Genomic DNA, 23334 nt, shown 5'->3' with positions numbered 1-23334 from the left:
TCTCCCAGAACACTCACGTCCACATGTTGTTTTCGTGAGAAACTGTTAAGTTCGGACACTCTCAAGGTTAAAGGGTAACTTCAGAATGTTCTTCATTAGTAGAGCCATTCACTCTGGTCTCCCTTTGTAACAGATTTATGAGCATCCAGTCTTAGAAAATGATACAAACAGGGAACAAGACGTAGGTAGGTGTCCTTGGAGAGATAGGAGAGCAGGATGCTCTTTCTCATGGGAGACCAGAGGCAGAGTAGGGAGGATTCTTCTCTCTTTCAGGGTGCTGGCTCCAGGAAGATGGATGGTTCGTGTGGCAAGAAGTTGGGACCAACCTGTGCACCAACGAAGGGAGGAACTAAGTCTAAAACCGCGGTTCCTCCCCATCAGTTTTAACCAATAGAAATTAATTAACACACACATAGTGCGAAGAATATTAAGAGCTGTGTAACGTTTTTTCGTCATTCTTCTCTGGGCGGGTGGTTGCAGCTAACTGCTTGCAGACTGCGATTTCCTTAACAGTGAAGATCCTTGTACAAGTCTTTTGATGATCCAACTTTAATAAATGGTCAACTAGAACGTCGTTGTTTGTCCTCTCTCAAATCAACGAACACGCATTTGTTGTTTTCCTCTTTTTTACAACAACACATGACATTAGTAAATAGTAAAAATCCTTATATTATATCAAAGTCAAGTGTCTCATTAAGCAACAATTTCAGAAGTTACACATTAATTATAGTTTGTTTTTTGTTTTTAACGAACACTATGACCCGTTTTTCAATACGTTTTCAAAACTGTTCACACATTGTAAACTAAACACCAACAGAAAAGTTCAAAATACAAGAATACCCAAACACCAAATCTACCTAGACACAAGTTGTCAGGAACATGTAGCCACAGTCACAGAACAATGTCATTTTTCTTTAGTTAAGTTTGGTAAATACATGAAATCTGTCTCTTGTTTTGCAAACATTACAAAGGTACAATGGGAACTGCTGTTCACCTCAGCTTTTGCCTGTGGGTGAGATTTATAACACGAGGTTATGTGTTTTGATAAACAGTGTAAAAGCAATTGAAAATCTGTTCAAATCTACTGTTTAATGTTAACTGTTTAGAGACTGATGTTGTTTGTATGAAGAGTTTTGAAAATGTGGCTACAGAACTGAAAAACAGGTCATAGCAAGCGTGAAAATTAAAACCTGAAGTGGCCTTCAAATAACTCATTATCACAATCAGATCACAATCAAAAGAAGATCAGGTGGTTGTGAAGTCACCTTTCATAAGACAAACTTAGTTGAATGGCTCATATTTATTACAGAAGATTAAGATTCTTGCAGAGAAATCATGACTGTTTGCATTTGCAACTATATAAAATGGAGAGAAAAAAAGAAAGAACATCACAAATAAACAAATTACAAACAATTATGAGTATAAAGATGACAACATAGTTACACTAACGTCAAGTTGAGCTGAGATCTCAGGACTTGGCCTCCTAACAGCGTGAACTGGACTTTTTAAATCAGTGTATTAATTTTCAGAACACAGAGGATTATTGTATGTAATTAGTTCAGTTTGTTGCCTTAGAAGTGAAAATGTTGTAATTGGTAAATGATAAAAGTAATGAGACTAAATAAAGATATGTATGACCACTGGTGTATAACAGAGGAAATGCTGTTCAGCCGAGGAGAGTTTTATAGCAAGTGGTGAAAGTAAAAGTAACACTTTGCAGAATAAGCCACAATGTAAAGATTACCATATAGGGATGTGTATGAGTGACAGATAATGTGAAGAACTCAACATGGGGAGGAAGAAAGTAGTTTGATTTGGCCGGGTAAACAGTCAGGGGGCGTGTTGCCTCAGAGTTAGAAAAGGACCTCCTGCCAGCAGAGGAGAGAGTTACAGACAGACTTTCGTACTTTGTCGGAAGTTCGTTCCTCTTTGTCGACTCTCTCTTTCTTCACCAGGATGATTTAGGGAAGTAGTGGCCAGACCAAACCCCTTTTCCTACCCAAAAAGTAGTATAATTGGATTAAGAATCAAGAATTGAGAACTTGATTATTTTATTGTTGACTGGAATGTGATTCAAGGACTAAATTTCATTTATTTCATTTGATTTCATTTGTAATGGAGATTTGCATATTTGTGAACATAGCCCTACAGAATCTTGTTGTATGCCAGATTTAGCTCTGGAGCTATTCCTATATGTAGGTCCACAAATAAACTTACAGTAAAATAAATAGGCTATCATTACAATATTACATCATACAACGGTTGCTGCTTTGCCCTTGTATTGCTGAATCCCTGCAATAAATTCTATCAACTTGGATTTAAAGGGTAATTGCCGTTTTTTTACAATCTGGACCTTATTTCTAGCATACAATACGATCATTTACTCACCCAGATAACTTTGGTGTCAATACAAGTCGTTCCAACGAAATTAGATCCAGCCATAAGCTGCGTATATAAGGTGAGTCTATCGGGCACGGGAATGTAGCCTCTAAATACCACATTATCTGCCGCGAAACTCGTTCATTACCAATATTTTGTCATGATATGCTAGTGCTATTCCCCTCTGAGTCCAGGGTTAGCTGTTATCACCATCCGCGGTCTGTAGGTTGACCTGACCTGATTTCGCAGTTTTAGTCGCAGTTGATTTAGTTATAAGAAAGTCTTCAGTTTCATTCTTTCAGACCTACAATACTAGGAAACTACAGCCCCAGGTAAAATTTGCCTGGAATTGTCCTGTGATTGTAAAATACTTTAAAACTGTAAAAAAAAAAAAAAAACCTTTGTTGCTGCTGCAGCTACTCACTCTTTTATTAAAACTGCACTGACTCTGTAATTGCTTTTACTGCTTCTGCTGTTTTAACCTCTGAGTTTGTTTCATTTAATGCGGCTCTTGTTGACTCTGCTGCCACTTCTAGTTCTTCAGCTCCCGTTTTGATGCTGCAACTTTGCATGTAGCCTTCTATAGTTTTATTTTGTTTTTTATTTTAGTGCTGTAGTTATATATTTGGCCACAAGATGGAAGTAGAATAATAAGAATAACTGTTGATTTTTCCAAGTATGTAGTGTCACCTGTGTCGGTCGCTTCATGTAAATTTAACACAACACAACACAACACAACACAACACAACACAACACAACACAACACAACACAACACAACACAACACAACAATGTTTTTTGCAATTCTTTTCAAATTCTAACCATCCACCCCATTCTCATCAAACAGAGATTCTGTTAAGGTTGTCCATTTCAGCTTTTCTTTTTATTTCATCTTATGAATTGACAACTAGCATATTTACAATTAAAGAAGAAGAAGAAATGAATTGACCATCCAGCACATTATTTGAGAAATACAATTAAACTTCACCCAAAAAGAAACATGGAAAAGGAAAACCCTGAAAACTTTTACTCAAATATAACCTTACACCTGTTACACGAGCAGTTATCTCAACTAAAAAATATTATATTAATAATGATGCTACCTGTTTTATGAAAAAAGTGAAAATATATTTACATAACAAGACATTGACCTATTTGGATTCAGTGGAGAAGAGAAATCTCATAGGTTCATAGTCTGTGTTGTTTTGAGACTCTGACATGCTCCATATTCTGACTAGTTTCTCATTTGTCCATTAGTAATACCAACATCATTACAGACAAAACCAATTAACTGAGTTCAATTCATGATCTGAATCCTTTGGCTGAGGTGTCAGGCTGATGTCTGTGGCGACACGGGATCTCATGAAGATCTTACTCATCCAGTTGCTGTTGCTGCTGCTGTGGCTATTGGCTCCAGTTCAATTTACACTTTGGTTTCTCTGCCAAACACACACACACATACACATTTGTACTTTTGCACAAAAAACATTGTTTTTATGTAAACTGAAATACACAGACAGATAGTAGCAGCAGTTTTTTACACTCTCTGAGATCCTTTTGTCAGTTCAGTACAGTAGCCCCACATTTCTTCTTCTTTTCACACAAAACACAAACATTTAGCACATGTGAATTTTGTTTTAAGTTCATCAGTAAAATCAATACCAACAGAAATAATAAAGAATATTACTTTTTTAGGAGGTGAGCAGATTCATTTGGCTCAGATGTTTTGCTGTCCCCTGCTGTCTTCATGTCTTGAGACGTTGTTGCTACCACTCCGCCCCCTCCTGCACCTCCTCCTCCTCCTGCTCCCCCTCCTTCTCCTCCAGCTGCTGACTCTGTTGCCTTGGCACCAGCAACATCAACCGTCTTTGCTGCAGCAACAGCAGCAAAGACTGCTGTTGCTGCTGCTTTTGCTGCTTCTGCTAACTCTTTAAGTGCTGCTGTTTTAACTGTTGGCTCATTTAGTTCGGCTTCTGCTGCAGCTCTTGTTTTCTCGGCTTCCTCTTCTAGTTTTTCGGCTGCCTCTTTGATCTTCTGCAACCTCTCATGTAGTGTGTCGTTCTGAGGGTGGGTTCAGTCAGACACACACACACACACACACACACACACACACACACACACACACACACACACTTGTACTTTTGCACAAAACATTGTTCTTTCTCATGTGTTTTATCTAAATGTAAATAGATGGTCGACAAGAAACATATTCATAAGGTCATTTGTGGAAGTAGCTTTTCAATATTTCTGATGTGAGTGAAGAATTAATGAATAAATTATTAATGATATTCACACCGGGCCTTTTTTTCCGCTGTCGCTCGTATCGCCGGATTGCCCGGTTGGACACCACAGCGGTCCATCCAAGCTGCGGAGCGCCTGGCTATTTGTCTCCGATTGGCTGTTTCGTTGTTGTTTATAACAACAACATTACCTAAATATCAACTGTGTCTGTGTCAACAAACTCAGTACATCTGTCGTCCCACAGGATTTTGTGGGACGACACAAGAACTATGAGTTCTATGTCCACTGCCCTGTCTCTCTGTATACACCGGTACCACCGAGATTACGACAGCTAATCAGCGTTGAGCGGCAAGTGACTGATGACCAGCAAACTGTCGTTGACTTGATTTTTCACCTGAGCGAATATTTGCTCAATCACGTTTGCATTGACTTGATATGTAAACTCGTCGCCAGAGAAAAAAAAAAAAGACACGGTGTGAACGCACCTTTAAGCCTCAAATTAATGTAGAAGTAGTTAAAGTAGTTAAAACTATGTGAAACTAGATGAATGCTGTCAATGTCTTTATGTTGCTGGTACAGCTGTTGTGTATGCAGAGTTCAAGGAATTTCAGGTACCTCTTTACAACGAGAACAACAGTTGTAGCATTTATATGCCAGGATTAACAGGATAACAACTCCAAGCACACCAAATCCAATTATCTAAACCAAAGATAAAAACAGAATAAGAACAGAGACATGTGAGATTGTTGGTCATCAACACTGATTTTCAACTTCCACTTGACATATTAAAGTACCACTCACCTGAGAAACACCAAACCACCACTGAGTCTTGATCAACCGGTCCTCTGATAAGGTTTCGTTTTTTGGCTCACACCATTTCTTATGACTATTTTCGTCAACAGGTACATACCTGCCTTTCCAGTCTGTTGCTGCACAAGCATAGTAACGGCCATCAAAAAACAGCAGGGTCACCCACGCTATGGCAGGGATGGAGCATATAAATGTGCTCCTCACCCAGTTTAAGCCAAAGGTACATTTGTTACAGAACTTGAAGCCTACGGTGAAACGCATCAAGATGAAGGCGAGAACAGCTGGAATGACGAAGTATGGAGCCACAATCATAATGTTCCATTTAGGATGACAAGGACATGTAAAGTCAGTCTCCACCGACTTTTGCATAATAAGAACCCCGGCAACGAGCAGGAAGTTTGACAAATAAGAGACATCTTCAAGGCTGTTTTTTAATTTTGACAGCAATTCCTCTAAACCTGCAGAAGACACATAAAAAGACAGGAAGTCAGAGAGAAGGCATACATTTATAATGTTACAATCTCCCATTACAAGCTACCATCTTCAATAACATGTAACACAGCGTATCGGACATTGGATTCTTTTGTGTACCGCATTGAACATGCTTCCGAAGAGTTCTCCCTGTCTACACACAAAGGAAAGTCAAAAGTAGGGGAGAGTGGGGTAAGTTGAGCCACTTTTTGTATTCAGGATCACTACATCAAGACAATTATAGTTTTGTTGCTAACTAACACATCTGCATATATTTCAGTATGTTTTGCATCCCTACAAATTAACAGAATGAGTGTAAATATAACTGTTTTTAAAATATAGCATGTTCAAAAAAAGTGGTCTTGTGACTTGACCATAGGAGTGGGGTAAATTGATCAACCCCCCCTTCTTTCCTTCCATCCATCTCCTACCTCCCCCTTTACTTAATATTTCATCCGTCCAGGCTAGAGGTGAACACAAACTGCAGGGACTTCCTGCTGAGCCACCAACTCACTGAGATTTGGGGAGTTTTACAATTACGTGGCATCTTGGGAAGAATCCCAGATATTTTTCTTTGAAAGTAAAGTTTGGCACTATAATCACAAACATACAGAATCTTGATTTAATCATTTGGACATATACAGCCAAAATACATTCATTAAGTGTATAGGATAGGTGGCTCAACTTACCCCTGGCCAAATGGATCAATTTACCCCACAGCTACCTTGGCTTGGGTTTATTGCTCTCACAGCTAAAATGGTGCAGTTTCATGCTAGGTTTACTACCTCATGTTGTAGCTCATAGATACCACAACCCAGTAGTCGAGTTGTAAAAAAAATTCAGGGGGGATGGTCAATTTTTTTCACCTTATTAAAAAAAAGGGGGGGGGGGGTAGTGTAATTCATGTAAACTATATTATATAATTTATTATTATAAAATTATAAATTATATATAAATATATATATTTTATTATTATTATGGAGCTTCTCCACTAGTACCAACTCAGCTGGGCTTTAATTGATTTGACATCTATCTAAAGCACTGTAGGGGGGTCTGGGGGCACTCCCCCAGAAAAAAAATGTGATTTTTAACACACAAATAAGGCATTCTGGTGTACTCTGAGGAGGAAATAAAGGGAAAAGACAACATTGCTTCAGATAAAACATTTAAAAAAGCCCATTTAGTAGGCCTACTGACTAAGGTTCCTTTCATTGTAATGACAATAATGGCTAAGTGTATGAAAGTGAACTCAGAACTGGTCTAGTGTGGAGCTGTGGCTGGAGAGCAAAAACAAAACTCTGACCGAGAATAGTCACTCCTCGCGCTCATAGACGTTGATGTAAACACAAAATGTAAACACACTAACATCAGTGGGTCACTTGCAGCACCACGCCGGACCGGACCGGGCCGGTCCACTGACCCACCGGCGGTCTGCCCCTGCTGGCGCGAGTCACCACGACTGCAGAAACTTCTCCCCTTTTCCGTGATTCGGAACCGCTCGGAACGCTATCTATCGCTAGAGTTCAGATTGTTACCTTGGTTACCTGGCTGTTAACCAATAAAACACGGAGGAGGATTCTCGCTTCTACAACACTTCTCTCTGATTGGTCGTGGCGTCATGCCTGTGTTGCATTCACTGTGACCGGGAAATTACAAAACTACCTTCTCAGTTAATGTGCGCTTCTGTTTAACTCCGTCTGAGAAAACATCCTGGACCTGGGCTATGTAAGAAATGTTCGGGGGGAATGCCCAGGCCAGGCGACAGCCTCAATATAATTATAGTTATGTCCAACATTTATTGTAAAAAGGGGATGGAGAGGGGGGATGGCATTTTTACAGGGGGGATGATTTTGATCGTTTTTATTTCAGGGGGGATGCCATCCCCCCCCATCCCCCCTCAACTCGACTACTGCCACAACCCATGTATAAAACAAATTTGCAATCAATTCTTTTGGTCTAAACACAATTCTCATGAAACTTATGATCAACAAAATTCACTCTCAAGAGTGAAAAATGATTTTTTGGTCATAAATGTTAAACCACTTTACTCACGTGGTTCTAACCTTCACAGACTCCATGAAATGATGCCGTGTTTACTTTTGTTTTTGCTCGAGCAAAACAAGTAGGCTACAGTACAAACAACATAGTCCATACTATAACCAAGTGGACTAACTAACCCAAAACTAAATGAGAAGCATATTTAACTTAAACACTCAAAATACTTAAGCACAAATACAACAGTGAAGTCACGTTTCATAAGAAACACTTCGTAGTAGTAGTAATAGTCAATAAGCAGTAGTCGAGTTGAGGGGGGATGGGGGGGGATGGCATCCCCCCTGAAATAAAAACGATCAAAATCATCCCCCCTGTAAAAATGCCATCCCCCCTCTCCATCCCCTTTTTACAATAAATGTTGGACATAACTATAATTATATTGAGGCTGTCGCCTGGCCTGGGCATTCCCCCCGAACATTTCTTACATAGCCCAGGTCCAGGATGTTTTCTCAGACGGAGTTAAACAGAAGCGCACATTAACTGAGAAGGTAGTTTTGTAATTTCCCGGTCACAGTGAATGCAACACAGGCATGACGCCACGACCAATCAGAGAGAAGTGTTGTAGAAGCGAGAATCCTCCTCCGTGTTTTATTGGTTAACAGCCAGGTAACCAAGGTAACAATCTGAACTCTAGCGATAGATAGCGTTCCGAGCGGTTCCGAATCACGGAAAAGGGGAGAAGTTTCTGCAGTCGTGGTGACTCGCGCCAGCAGGGGCAGACCGCCGGTGGGTCAGTGGACCGGCCCGGTCCGGTCCGGCGTGGTGCTGCAAGTGACCCACTGATGTTAGTGTGTTTACATTTTGTGTTTACATCAACGTCTATGAGCGCGAGGAGTGACTATTCTCGGTCAGAGTTTTGTTTTTGCTCTCCAGCCACAGCTCCACACTAGACCAGTTCTGAGTTCACTTTCATACACTTAGCCATTATTGTCATTACAATGAAAGGAACCTTAGTCAGTAGGCCTACTAAATGGGCTTTTTTAAATGTTTTATCTGAAGCAATGTTGTCTTTTCCCTTTATTTCCTCCTCAGAGTACACCAGAATGCCTTATTTGTGTGTTAAAAATCACATTTTTTTTCTGGGGGAGTGCCCCCAGACCCCCCTACAGTGCTTTAGATAGATGTCAAATCAATTAAAGCCCAGCTGAGTTGATACTAGTGGAGAAGCTCCATAATAATAATAAAATATATATATTTATATATAATTTATAATTTTATAATAATAAATTATCTAATATAGTTTACATGAATTACACTACCCCCCCCCCCTTTTTTTTTAATAAGGTGAAAAAAATTGACCATCCCCCCTGAATTTTTTTTACAACTCGACTACTGTCAATAAGCATAAACTGAACATCACAGACAAATCGAGAACTTATTGGAGGAGCTATGTTACTATTGACTACTGCTTACATCTCATTGCTGCTGCTGCCTATGAGGTTTTGCAAACCCACTTCCTCCCCAGCATCCACCTGTGGGCTCTGTCTCTATGATCCCCTGCTCATAATGTCTGGCAAAGCAGATCATTCAGGGAACGAATAACAGAGACAGAGCCTGAGGCCAAACCTGCTGCAGCCATGCTCAAGGATTTCTGTGCTCCAGCTTGCCATGCTTACACTCAATAAATTATTTGTTCTCATTTCAGAGTTGTCGACTGAACTATAAATATAATGATGACAAAAATAGTTACACCAACCTGAAAACATTGCAAATATCTTCCAGTAATCTTCAGGAATACAAGAATGAATATGAAACTCTTATGATGGCTGTTTCTCTTATAGTGGTGGGGTCAGCCCTATAATCTGAAAGCTTCCTGGTTACTGGCTGACTGAGTAATAAAGTCTCCACCTCTGTTAGTCAAGTGCCTTCATTTGGAGTCACTGGCTGTGTTCGAAATCATCCACTCACTCACTCACTCACTCACTCCCTATCCACACTATGGCCCAATCCCATTTCACCCCTTGGCCCTACCACTTACCCCTACCCCTCCGTTTTGCGCGTTCACGCGTAGGGGTAGGGGTGTCCCAATCCCCGTTAGGACAGAGGGGTAGGGGGAAGTGGTAGGGCTACATACCCCTCCAAACGGAGATTTTTCAGAGGCACACTCCAAACGGAGGGGTATGAAAAGTTTCCCATAATGCATCTTGCGGCAGCCGGCAGCAGTGGCTGTAAAACGAAAAGCTGTTTTATTTCTCACTGTGGCGCTGTTATTACGTCACTTTATTAAGTTTTAATATTTTTTCTTGCGAGAAAGTAACTGTTTAGGTCCCAAATGTGCGGTTAGTTTACCCAAATGACGGCGGGTTAGAAGTTTGCTCCGACGATTTTTCGGAGAAGTGAAGCTCCAGGAGGAGCGGCTCCTCACAGAGGCAGCAGCCGGCCTGCAGCGCTGCTCCGCCGGCCAAATTACGTCCTCGTCCCGGTCCCGCCGGGAGAGAAGGCGGTCGTTAATTAACTTATCCGCGGGTTTTTAGAGGTTTACCACCAGCATGTTAAATTCTTTTTAGCATTTAAATGTTGGTCTAATTGATGAAATCTGACAATTGTGGCAGTAGCATTAGTTATTTGGATGAAAAGTGAAGCTTCATGTATCAGACAGAGGAGCAGGCAGCTGCCTCTGGGCTCTGTGTACAGAAATCACCACATTTACATCAGTAAATAAATGTTTTACAATGAACCGATCAGTCTGCATTAAGTTTTATCTTATTTTATTAAGTTATATGATACACGGCTATTTGATTTCTGGCAAAAGCTCGCCGCATCAGCTTACGTAAAAGCCAGTGAGACTACGTGATGACGTATGTGACTGTTGAAGGGGTGTCCCAATTCGGAGGGGTTGACTTTCTACCCCTACCCCTTGTAGCTCCGTTTCAAGGGGCAAGGGGCAAGGGGTAGGGGAAGGGGTAGGGGTAAAAAAGAGAAATGGGATTGGGCCTATATCATGTACGTATATGATATAGTGGTCTACATCATGTACATGATGTAGGGAATGACGGCAGGAGAATTCGGACACTAGACGGTAATTTTCTGGACGCGGTTGCATCAGCTGATGCGCCAGGTGTTGCTGTGATGGAAGCAGACGCGCCGAGAATCATGTAAACAAACCATGGACATACGAAACAAACCGGACACATAAAAATAAAATAATAAAAACTGGACCCTTGCGGGAACATTTTAGGATGTGATTCTGTGTGCTTGTGTTACTCGGACAATAAACTGTTGAAATATCGGAAGTTTGGTTTGGTAAACTACTGTTGTGTGTCCCGACCGTGAGCCATTAACGGCTCTGTGGCTATGCTCTGTGGCTATTAGCTTAGCTTGTCAGATCGTATTTACTACATATTCTACTACAGTTTCTTAATTAGATTGATTTAATGCTGCCTGTTAATGTTCGGATGCTGCTGCCCGTGCCCAACCCCTGCTCCTCGGGCGAGGCAAACGGAGCCATATACGTATATACGTCAATCAAAATACAACGCTTGGGTGCCATTGACGTATAGTATATACGTCAAACGCAGTTTTCTGCGTTTGGTAAAGGGGGACACTGTCACGCACACTGGGTCTCATTCATGAAACGTTAGTAAATCTGTGTGTAGATTTGCACATAAAAGCTCACGCTACTAAAACTCTACTCCGGATTCATGAACGGTGCAGGAAACTCAGATTTGATTGTAAGCACATGTGTAAGATCATGAATGCCCACCCATCGTAAATTAACAGCACGCCCCGGTGATCAGCAATTAGCATAGCTCTCCGCCCATGAATAGCCATATAAGGAGATCCTGATCACCATATAAGGAGTTAGGTGCACCCTGTTCACCTGCGGCCATGATGCAAACAAGGAAAGAGGGAGAGAGAAAAAAGAGATAGAGATCGTGGATCGAAGTCATTTTGGGTGAAGTGGAGTCCAGAAAAAATATTGCGTGAAGGGAAGTAACAGATGTAGTGAATTAAGTAGCCTATCTTAAACCCAGAACAGTTTGATATGAAACATGAAAAAAAAAAAATACACATAACTACAGAGCTACAGCAGCCACGGGAGGAAACGCTGGCACAAGTCACTGACCATTTTATAACCATTTTATGACTTATGACTTTATGACAATAAGTAATTGGCACTGGACAGCTCTTTTGATGTCCCGGCCATGACCCTTGGATGTACTTCGAAGATGTTTGTTCATGAACTTTAGGTTGCACATGCAGGTGTCTGTTTTGGTTTCTGTTTTGTGAGAATTATCCTTAAGCAAGCAGTTGTCTCCATATTCAAAACCACAGTGAGTGTCTTTAAAGCAGAAGTAAGTGGTCCGGTCGTTTTCGCTAATGCTGCGTTCCAGGCAGGCTTTTGAAATCGTAAATTACAGCTTCAAGTCACAACTTACGACTTTGTAGCGTTTCAGGCAACCCACTCGTGTTTTTGTCACAAAGCTAAGAAGAGACTCTTTGTGTGTGTATTATTCACTGGTGTGTTGTTTTGCACTTTTTTTTTTGTGTGATTTCACTTTGTTATGAGTTTCTCTTCACTGCTCAGAAGGACCTCCCCATCACACCTGCAACGAGTTGCCAATTACTGTGCCATGCAGTGAATCAGGCAGCAGGCTGAAAAGCATTCAGGGCAGGACTGTGTGCGAGCTGGCTGGCTAGTGGAGCTGAGGAAACAGACACTGATCGACGGCAGAGAGCTTCGTCGATCGAGCTGATGGAAGGACTGTGAACGAGAGACAAATAGCGACGGCTCGTTGGAGGTAAAGGACGATTGTCAAGGACACGCTGCCTCCCACGGAACCAGAGAAATACTGCAGCCACGCTGTGTGTCGGGACCAGGACCACGCCGCCTTCCTCACTGCACGTCCTCTGACCCCCTCCCCTTCCCCTCTCCCTTCCACTGCCCGAGCCCTATCATTGAGGTGAAGTAAACGTTTAAAGACTCTTTTAAAGACTTTATACTCCCTATCCCCCTTGCCACCAGCGTCCATTATTTTAGGAAGTTTGAACAATTTTCCCTGTTAAAAATAAACTTCCTTTATCTGGAACTTACCTGTCTCTGTCTGTTCATCTGTGTGCCAGAGAAAAAAGAAGTAAACCTGTGACACTTTTTGGCGTTGTTGGCAGGATCTCTGGTATATAGGTGTTCAGTCATGAGTAATGAAAATCCAGAAGCAGCAGAGCCTGGGCCAGCTGCTTTTAATTCAATGTGGCCCTGGTTCATGGGGGTACCCTGGGCTCCAAAGTTTAATGGCAAGACCAGTGGACTTGAATATGGAGACTGGGCCAGTCAGATGAAAGCCCTTCTTAGGGCTCAGAATCTCACAGAACAACAGAAAATTGATTTTATTCTTAGTGCTATAGAGGGGGACGCTAAAAGGGAGATTCAGCTACTCAATGAGGACGCGACAAATACAGCTGATAAAATATTTGAATCTTTAAACAGATTGTATGGCAGGAATCCATCTACTGCTGACCTAAGGGCAAAATTTTTTAACATTAGACAGGGCAGTGGGGAACCATTGAGCGATTTTAGTCTGCGTATCAGAGAGGCTTTCCAGCAGTGGAGAGCAGCAGAACCAAATGGATCCGCCAACCAAGAGGCTACTTTGAGAGACCAAATCCTTGTCAGCCTACAGGCCGGACCAATAAAAAAAGAGCTCCAAAGGCAAGTACGCCGAAATCCTGTCATGACTTGTTCTGAGTTGTTTCAGGAAGCGAAGGAATTGGAGAAGGAAGGCTGGGGTGATGATTGTGAAGGACAGTCCCGTCAAGTCACCACAATGCCCCCTACTGATGACTTCACCAAATGGAAAGATGAAACCAAGGCAGAACTGGTAAGACTAGTCACAGAGCTGGGAAATTCCCTGAAAGAGGAACTGAAGAACAGCAGACAGACCCCAGTCCAGACAGAAAGAGCCCTCGAACAGGCCCGCCTTCGGCGCCCACTTGCACGCCCCCGTTGGGATGAACAGGGACGCCCAATTTGCTTGCATTGTGGACAACCTGGGCACTTCCGTCGAGACTGCTCTCAGCGCCATCAGGTCCAGGCACCTTTAAACTCCCAAGTCCGGCCACTGTAGGGCGAGTGGACGGAGAACAACAAAATGGAGCACCATCGAAGCCCTCTTTCGTCGGAGAATGTCCAACAGTGGAGGTCACAGCTGGGGGAAAGACCATCCCTTGCCTCCTCGATACTGGATCCCAGGTAACCCTTTTTAGTGAAGCCTTTTTTAAAAGACATTATAAAGACCAACAGACAGAAGGCAAAGAAACTATTAATTGGTTAAAGTTGAAAGCAGCAAATGGACTATGCATTCCTTATGTAGGCTATGTAGTATTGGATTTTAAAGTTGGGGGTATGGAAATCTCACAACGAGGAGTATTGATTGTATCGGATGACTGTATGGGGCCTGAACATGGATTGCTGGGGATGAATGTAATTGGGACAGTGTGGGAGACTGTTAATGGTGGGGGACACCCTGGATTACAAGTTTTTAAATCTGCTGTTCCTTCCCACTCACGCTGTGAATGGGACAGAGTATTCGCCTGTTGTCAGAGAGCCACGGTGGTGGGCCCCACAGAAGACCAACCAGTCACCGCCCGGCTGACCAAACAACAGCCAGTCACAGTGCCACCAGAGACTGAGATGGTGTTGTGGACACAGGTTCCTGGGGATACTGGTAAGGCCACATATACCGCTTTGGTGGAGAGGATGGATGAGGAGACAACATGGCAAGTGGCACATACAGTGGTTGAAGTGGTGAAAAATAAAATCCCCATACGTGTGTGTAATCCTCATCCTTACCCTATCGAGATCCCACAACGTCAATCACTAGCAAAAGTCTGTTGCATCTTACCTGACCAAATTTATGCTAATGAGTTTGTGTTACAGGAACAGACAGATGGGGAAGTGGAGGTGAAGGTGAGAGCTGTGCAGGAGCTGGCAGAGGATAACACTGCAGGAGACCTTCCCCAGTGTCCCCACCTCCCACAGCAACAACAGGACAGAGTGAACCAACTGCTGGCTAAATGGAGGTGTGTGTTTGCAGAGGATGAGGAGGACTTTGTTCGAGAAAGCAGTAGCCCATGGGCAGCCCCAGTGGTCTTGGTTAAAAAGAAATCAGGAGCCTGGAGATTCTGCGTGGACTACCGTCGTCTCAATGCCCTCACCCACAAGGATGCCTATCCCCTCCCCCGCATCGAAGAAGCCCTGACCACACTAAACCAAGCCGAGTGGTACTCTACTCTTGATCTTGCCAGTGGATACTGGCAGGTTAAGATGGCCCCTGCAGACAGAGAGAAAACAGCCTTTACGACTCCCTTAGGGCTGTATGAGTTTGAAAGAATGCCATTTGGACTCTGTAATGCCCCTGCGACCTTTCAGAGGCTGATGCAACGCTGCCTCGGATCACAGGTAAATGACTCTCTGCTCATATATCTTGATGATATAATTGTTTACTCTGGATCCTTTGATATGCACTTAACCCATTTGGATAGAGTGTTTCAGAAACTCCACGAACATGGACTGAAGTTGCAGCCTAAGAAATGCACCTTGTTCCAGACTGAGGTGAATTACCTGGGACATGTGGTTGGCCAACAAGGAGTGTCTCCAAACCCTGACAGGATTAAAGCAGTACAGGATTGGCCACCGCCCTCCACTGTAAAACAGGTGCGCTCCTTCCTTGGATTTGTGGGTTATTATAGAAGGTTTATTCCCTCTTTTGCCAAGATTGCTGCTCCTTTGCATACACTCACACATGGTACCAAACAGCTGGGGTCCAAGAGCCAACCAGTTGAATGGACACCCAGCTGCCAAAAAGCCTTCGAAGACCTGAAGAAGATGATGGTGAGTGCTCCTATTCTTGCCTATGCAGATTACAAGCTACCCTTTAAGTTATATACTGATGCTAGCTTTGAGGGGTTGGGTGCAGTACTCTCCCAGGTACAAGGAGAAAAGGAGAGAGTTATAGCCTACGCAAGTCGAACTCTGAGCCCAAATGAGCGGAATGATAAAAACTACAGTTCATTCAAATTGGAACTACTTGCACTGAAGTGGGCTATAACCGAGAAATTCAAGGACTATTTGTGGGGGGCACAGCTCACCGTGTTCACCGATAATAATCCCTTGGTCCATTTGAACACTGCTAATCTGGGGGCTGCTGAGCAAAGATGGGTGGCACAATTGGCTAACTATGATTTTGTTGTGAAATATCGCCCAGGGAAGGAGAACAACAATGCAGACGCCCTGTCACGGAGGCCCCAGGAACCAAATTGCCACGTCATGGCTGTGGATACAGAGGATGGCACATCAGGTGAACTCCAGCAATGGACGGGACGCCAGCAGGAAGACCCCACTTTAAGATATGTTATAACCCTGGTACAACAAGGTAAACCATTGGAACACATTGAAAGGCCAAACAGAAAACTATTAACACCTTATACTAAATGCTGGTCCCAGCTAAGGATAAATGATGGTCTGCTCATGAGGTTCATGGAGGAAGGTGGAACAAGTGAACTGTGTACACAGATTGTCGTACCCCCAGGATGGAGGAGGTTGGTGTGGAAGGAATACCACGAGGCAGCCGGCCACATGGCAGGAGCCAAAACCATGTCCCTCTTGAGGCGGAGGTTCTACTGGCCCGGGCAGGGGGAAGACGTTCACAGATGGTCAACTGAATGTGAGTACTGCCGGTCGCAGAGATCACAGCCAGAGGTGAGGGCCCCGTTGAAGTCTGTTGTCACTTCTTATCCTATGGAAATACTAGCAATAGACTATTTGTCCCTGGGGAGAGACGGTGACGTATATCCAAACATCCTAGTGGCGACAGATGTTTTCTCAAGGTTTGCATGGGCAATGCCAACCAGGGACCAAACTGCTATAACAACAGCTAAGATGCTTTGGCAGCATGTCATCCAGCCATTTGGGTGCCCAGAGAGGATACACTCAGACCGTGGAGCTGCATTTGAGTCCTCAGTAATGGCAGAACTGTGTAAGATGTACGGAGCCCGGAAGAGCCGAACAACTCCTTACCATCCTCAAGGAAATGGTTCTGTGGAAAGATTCAATCAGACACTACTCACAATGCTGAGTTCCTTAGAGGGGGAGGGACAGACACAATGGCCCCAGAAACTGCCAGAATTAGTACATGCTTATAATAACTTTATGCATGAATCTACTGGCCTGTCTCCTTTTTTTGTGATGTTTGGCAGGCATGCCCGTCTCCCGGTGGATGTGATGATGGGCGCCAGCACGGCCACAGAAGGAGCCACACCGAGAGGGTGGACACAAACCCACCACAAAACCCTGCTCTGGGCATATCAAACTGTTGCAAAACATGCCCAAAGGAGACAAAAGAGGGACCAGCAGCGATACAATCAAAGACGGCAAGCTCTACCACTCTTACCTGGAGAGAGGGTCCTCATCAGGAACTTCCGTTGGAGAGCCCAAGGGAAATTGGCTCCCCGATGGGTACGGGAGCCTTTTGTGGTGATTGCAGCCCTCTCTCCTGATGACCTTGTATATAGGATCCGGCCAGAAGGCCGCGACGGGCCAGAGAAAACCATTCATCGCAATAACCTGAGGCACTGTTCATACCCCATAGAGGAACCACCTCCTGAAACAGGACCGCTACAGGACAGATCAGTGGTGAGTAGGCCCCCCCTGATGCTTCCTTTTAGGCCTCAGTGGATGCCAATACAAGACCAGGCTGCAAGGGGTCAGCCAGCTGAACAGTTACAGCCACCAGGACCAGCAGTGCAGGAGCCTAGAGCAGCACAGATGCAAGAAGCCCAAATTCCAGCAGAACAACTGGGCCCACACATAGACAGTCCACCGCGCAGGTCCACACGGACAAATCTGGGGGTTAGGCCTGCCAGATTTTGTGAGTAGAAGCCAGTTGTCGGGACGACAACGGGTAAAGTTGGGGGGAGTGTCACAAAGCTAAGAAGAGACTCTTTGTGTGTGTATTATTCACTGGTGTGTTGTTTTGCACTTTTTTTTTGTGTGTGATTTCACTTTGTTATGAGTTTCTCTTCACTGCTCAGAAGGACCTCCCCATCACACCTGCAACGAGTTGCCAATTACTGTGCCATGCAGTGAATCAGGCAGCAGGCTGAAAAGCATTCAGGGCAGGACTGTGTGCGAGCTGGCTGGCTAGTGGAGCTGAGGAAACAGACACTGATCGACGGCAGAGAGCTTCGTCGATCGAGCTGATGGAAGGACTGTGAACGAGAGACAAATAGCGACGGCTCGTTGGAGGTAAAGGACGATTGTCAAGGACACGCTGCCTCCCACGGAACCAGAGAAATACTGCAGCCACGCTGTGTGTCGGGACCAGGACCACGCCGCCTTCCTCACTGCACGTCCTCTGACCCCCTCCCCTTCCCCTCTCCCTTCCACTGCCCGAGCCCTATCATTGAGGTGAAGTAAACGTTTAAAGACTCTTTTAAAGACTTTATACTCCCTATCCCCCTTGCCACCAGCGTCCATTATTTTAGGAAGTTTGAACAATTTTCCCTGTTAAAAATAAACTTCCTTTATCTGGAACTTACCTGTCTCTGTCTGTTCATCTGTGTGCCAGAGAAAAAAGAAGTAAACCTGTGACATTTTTCCGACCTGTTTTACCGGTGAAAGTCACTATAACGGCCACTCGTAACTTCCGACCGGTGAACTCGTACCAGATCGAACTGGTACCACTTCACGGTCGGAAAAATACGAGTTTCCTTGAACGCACCATAACAGTCCTCGTTCCTACGTCGCCACATTCACTGCGTTCCTTGGCTGCACACACAGCCCTGCATGCCGTTCTCTCTCCTCATTGGATAAAAACTGTAGGATACGATAAATGTTTTCTCTTCGGCTCAGAGCAGAGCAGAGGGACTGAGAGACCCGTGTTTCAGTCCAAACACTCTATGTAAGTGATTGCTGTCGGAAGATATAACTATTTAAGACTTATATTAACACAAATATATCAATTACTTCTGCTTTAAGATAAGATAAGATATACTTTATTGTCCCTGAGGGGAATTCATTGTCGGCTGAAGTGCAAGTAGACTGTATCGCCAAACAGGACAAGACCACATCACAAAACAACACATGGTAACACACAACAACCACATGACAATGCATAGGCGCCGATCCCGTGGGTGCTCCGGTGCTCGAGCACCCACTGGCAACGCTGAGCACCCACTGGCCAATCGGGATGGCCGATCAAAAAAAACAAAATAAAAAGAGTGAATGAATTAAACTTGTGGTGAAACTGTATCTTTAAAATGAGCTGCATTTACTTAAATTGTATTATCCAATAAAAATCATTACAGCTCTGTGCGTGCACACGTTAGCGTAGTCACGTAACCAATCGGATTTGGCTGCGGAGCTTCTTCTCTGGAGCAGGGTCTGGCGAGCGAGACAAGCTACGGCTAAACAAGAGGCCGTCACGTACACACACAGCAAAAATGTGAAGGTTGGCTGCGTATCGGGGGTTAAAAATGGACAAGTTTGTAATAAGAAAACTAAGTGGAACTGCGTTTACAACCACCAATGCTCCCGGCAGCAGCAGCAGCAGCAGCAGCAGCAGCAGCAGCAGCGGTGGCGGCAGTGACAGGGACAGGCCAGCAGCAAGTGTCAGCAGGGACGAAAGTACCAGAGGAGTGTACTGCGAAGCCAGTTTCGTGGGTCAGCGAGGTATGTTGAGTCTAAAGTTTAACTAAAGCCAGGCTCTCCTGTACTACAAAGTACAGGAGTACTCTGAGCGTCTCCGGCGAGAGTTGTCTCCGCCTACAGATGTTCTCTTCACCCGTTGAGCTGAGCATCAGGAGCTCATTATATATTAATCTATATATTTGACTTTATACAGTCAGTGTCACACTGAAATAAGTTGTGCGCTCGCAGCAGGAGAGATAATCAGATGGATAATCGGTAAAGTTAATAATTTCACTTAATGTGGCCATGAATAAATTCATTTCGATCAGTGTTGCCCAAACACAAATCTTGTATAGGTCTACACTGTTTTCACATTTACAAAGGTCTTTGTTGTCTTTGTACAGAGACAATATGAGATTTGCTTGTAGCCACAGCACCTAAAAAAATCCACTGTTTCCATATGCACATCCATCGTATTTAGTTGTGGTTGGTGACTATATCTATGCAATAAAAGTCAGTTTGAGACAACCATTACCTTGGTGGTATTCATTTAATTCGAGCACCCAAAAAAAAAAAAAAAAAATATATATATATATATATATATATATATATATATATATATATATATATATATATATAATTGAGCACCCACGGGCCCAACATAAATCGGCACCTATGCATGACAACATCACAGTACAAGCACATGACAACAACAGAACACCAGTCGTACGATGACATAGCCTACAGTAGCAGCGAAAAGCAAGAAGGATAGACAGGGCCAAATAGGCAATAATAAAAACTATTGCACAACCCCGATCCTACTAAAAATATGCAAGAACAACACAGAATACAGAAGTAGGAGCAGACAATTTGATAATCAGTGCTATAATAAAAATAAGGCACCGCTATTAATAAATAAGTATAAAATAAATAGATAAGTAACTTGCCTACTAAGTAAGCGTAGGGTAGCGAGGGTAACAATTCATATTCAGAGAACAACACATGGGATGGGTCTTGCAGGATTCTGTATGCCTGTCTGATTACAGAACTCTCATAAACAGAGAGCAAGATTCAAGATTCATTTATTTGCCATTTTATGTTTAAACATAATTGGAACGTTCTGTGGTGATGTGTGTGTGTTCATTAGGGATGCAACAATATTCGGTATTTTACCGAACCGTTCAATACGCCCTGTTCGGTTCAATGCACAACGGCAAACAACGGTATTTTCGGTACGTTTCCCCGGCAAAAAAGTTTCAAAACACATTCAAAACACATTGTTCAGGCCAAAGCAGGCTCAGTGCCATGCACTGGTCATGCCGCCTCAGAGCCAATCAGAACGTCCCTGAATTCCCTAGGAGCCAATCAGCGCTCTGCATGCAAATGTTGAACGCTGAGGAGCGCTGGCTGGCTCCTGGGACCTTCTGATTGGCTCTTAGGCGGCATGACCAGCGCGTGGCACTGAGCCAGAGAGGTGAAGAGACAATGGCGAGTGAAAGAGACGCCGAAAAAAGAAAGTTTGAAGAGGCACCGTCTTCGTACAGGTCTGCGGTGTGGGACCATTTTGGATTCAGCGTTGACTACGATGAGAACGGAAAAAGGACAGTCAACAAACAGACTACTGTGTGCAAGCATTGCTTTGCTAGCATCGGATACGTAGCAGGTATGTTCTCTCACATACGTCGCCATCACCCGTCTCTTTCACTTGGAGCAGCACGGAGCAGGTCGACGGCGAACTGAGCGCAACCGACAATTGCTGCTGCCTTCCAACAACTGTATGCAACAAACTCCGAAAAACATAAAACGATAACGAAAGCAGTGGGCGTCTTCATAGCGAAAGACATGCAGCCGTATTCAGTGGTTGAGGACAGCGGATTTCGCCACATGATGAAAACTGTTGAACCCCGCTATCATGTACCCTCCCGCACCCATTTTAGCAGTAAAATGATCCCAGAACTGTATGAAGTATGCCGGGGGGATATTGAAAACGAACTGAGACAAGCACCCTACCTTGCTCTCTCCACCGATAGCTGGACCTCCCGAGCAACAGTAAGCTACCTGACAGTGACTGTACACTACATACAGTACATGATTGGGAAATGAAGGGCTTTGTGCTGCAGACTCATCCACTGTATGAAAGCCACACAAGTGAACACCTGGCTGAAGAACTAGTGCTTGCAGCTACTGAATGGAAGCTAGAGAGCGCAAATATCCCTGTTCCTGTAACCACAGACAATGCACAAAACATTGTGAATGCCATCCGTAACACAGATGTCTTTGGACCACACATTGGCTGTTTTGCACACAGCCTAAATCTTGCCGCGAAGAAAGTTGTGTCCCTCAACTCAGTGTCACACCTCCTGGGGAAGGTCAGAAAAGTGGTGACATTTTTCCACAAAAGTACAGTATTCACTCTGCCATACTTGACAAAGCTGTGAAAAAGTCTGTGAAAGACATGTCCATGCTGACTGACAGTGAACTGAAGCTGGCAGAGGAGCTCATCCAGCTGCTTAACCCTCTCAAGAAAATGACAACTCTGATGAGCAGTGAATCAACTCCCACTTCATCCATGATTCTCCCGCTCAAAACAATGACACTGAAATCCATGGCACCAGATCCTCAGGACAGTCCAACCATCCGGGATGCCAAGTCAGCAGTCACCCGGGATTTGGAGAAGAGATACACTGATCCAGAGCTTCTAGACTACCTGCACAGGGCCACAGTCCTTGACCCAAGGTTCAAGTTATTACCCATTCTTGATGAAGTCATCTGTGACCAAGTCTACAAGGACCTCACAAGTGAAATTATGGAGCATCAGGTATTTGATAATTTATTTATTATTTTTAATATACATTGTTATTGTTTTCATAATGTGAATTAAAATTACATAACTGATTTGATTTTTTTTTCTTTTGCAGGTTCAAGCAGTACAAGAAGGCCCAAGCAACGAGCAGGACCAGGCATCATCAGTGTCCCCTCCTCAAAAGAAGACTGCCATGTCAGAGTTATTTGGGGATCTTCTCAAAACAGAGCAGCAGACCAAAGCATTGCCCCAATGGATTGAGGAAGAGGTTTCCTCATACAAAGCAGCTGCTGGCCTTAATGTGGATGCTGATCCTTTCCACTGGTGGAAAGAACATCAGGTCACATTCCCCCACATTTCCAAGGTTGCTCAACGGTACCTCTGTGTCCCTGGCACCTCCGTAGCAAGCGAAAGAGTCTTCTCCACTGCAGGTGACATTGTGAGTGCCAGCCGTTCTCGGCTTGATCCAGAGCATGTTGATATGCTCATCTTTTTGCAGAAGAACCTCACCATAAAGACATAGATCTTTAACTAACTTGATGTTGCACTTTGTGTAATGTTTACATTGTTTACACATTACCTATTTATAACTGAGGGATAGCACTTCCCTTGTGCAGGTTGTATTAATAGTAAGGGCAACATATGAAAATCTGGGAACTAAATCCTTACCAAGAAATTTCTTCACAATTGTCTTTAGGAACATGCATAATATGATGTCTTAAAATGTTGAAATTCAACTCCCGTGGGAAACCCCCTAAAAAACTACTCAAAGTTGGGGTACCCGTAACTGGATTTTTGAACATTCCGTAATGTTAAATTTGGCCTTAAGTAACTTGTGAGGGGTCAAACTAGGGGTTTTTCATGATCCTGAGTTGATCGCAAACATTAGTTTTACACCCAAAACACTCCTTGGTGGAGAAAAAAACAACCACACCCACTTTTCTTGTTCA

The 23334-nt window shown here is 43.7% G+C and overlaps 1 protein-coding gene across 1 annotated transcript; it reads left to right on the top strand.

Annotated features, from left to right (window-relative positions):
- The first annotated feature begins 22036 nt into the window (after positions 1-22036).
- Positions 22037-22907, top strand: LOC146973105 (E3 SUMO-protein ligase ZBED1-like). Its single transcript, XM_085799165.1, has 2 exons — positions 22037-22399; positions 22500-22907. Exons 1-2 carry the CDS (start codon positions 22037-22039, stop codon positions 22905-22907), a joined length of 771 nt encoding a protein of 256 aa, XP_085655291.1.
- The last annotated feature ends 427 nt before the right edge of the window (positions 22908-23334 follow it).

Source organism: Trachurus japonicus, chromosome 15, assembly GCF_045865225.1.
Source record: "Trachurus japonicus isolate A0001 chromosome 15, Traja_1.0".
In the NCBI taxonomy this organism is placed as follows: domain Eukaryota; kingdom Metazoa; phylum Chordata; class Actinopteri; order Carangiformes; family Carangidae; genus Trachurus; species Trachurus japonicus.
This window is presented reverse-complemented; position numbering and strand designations above follow the sequence as displayed.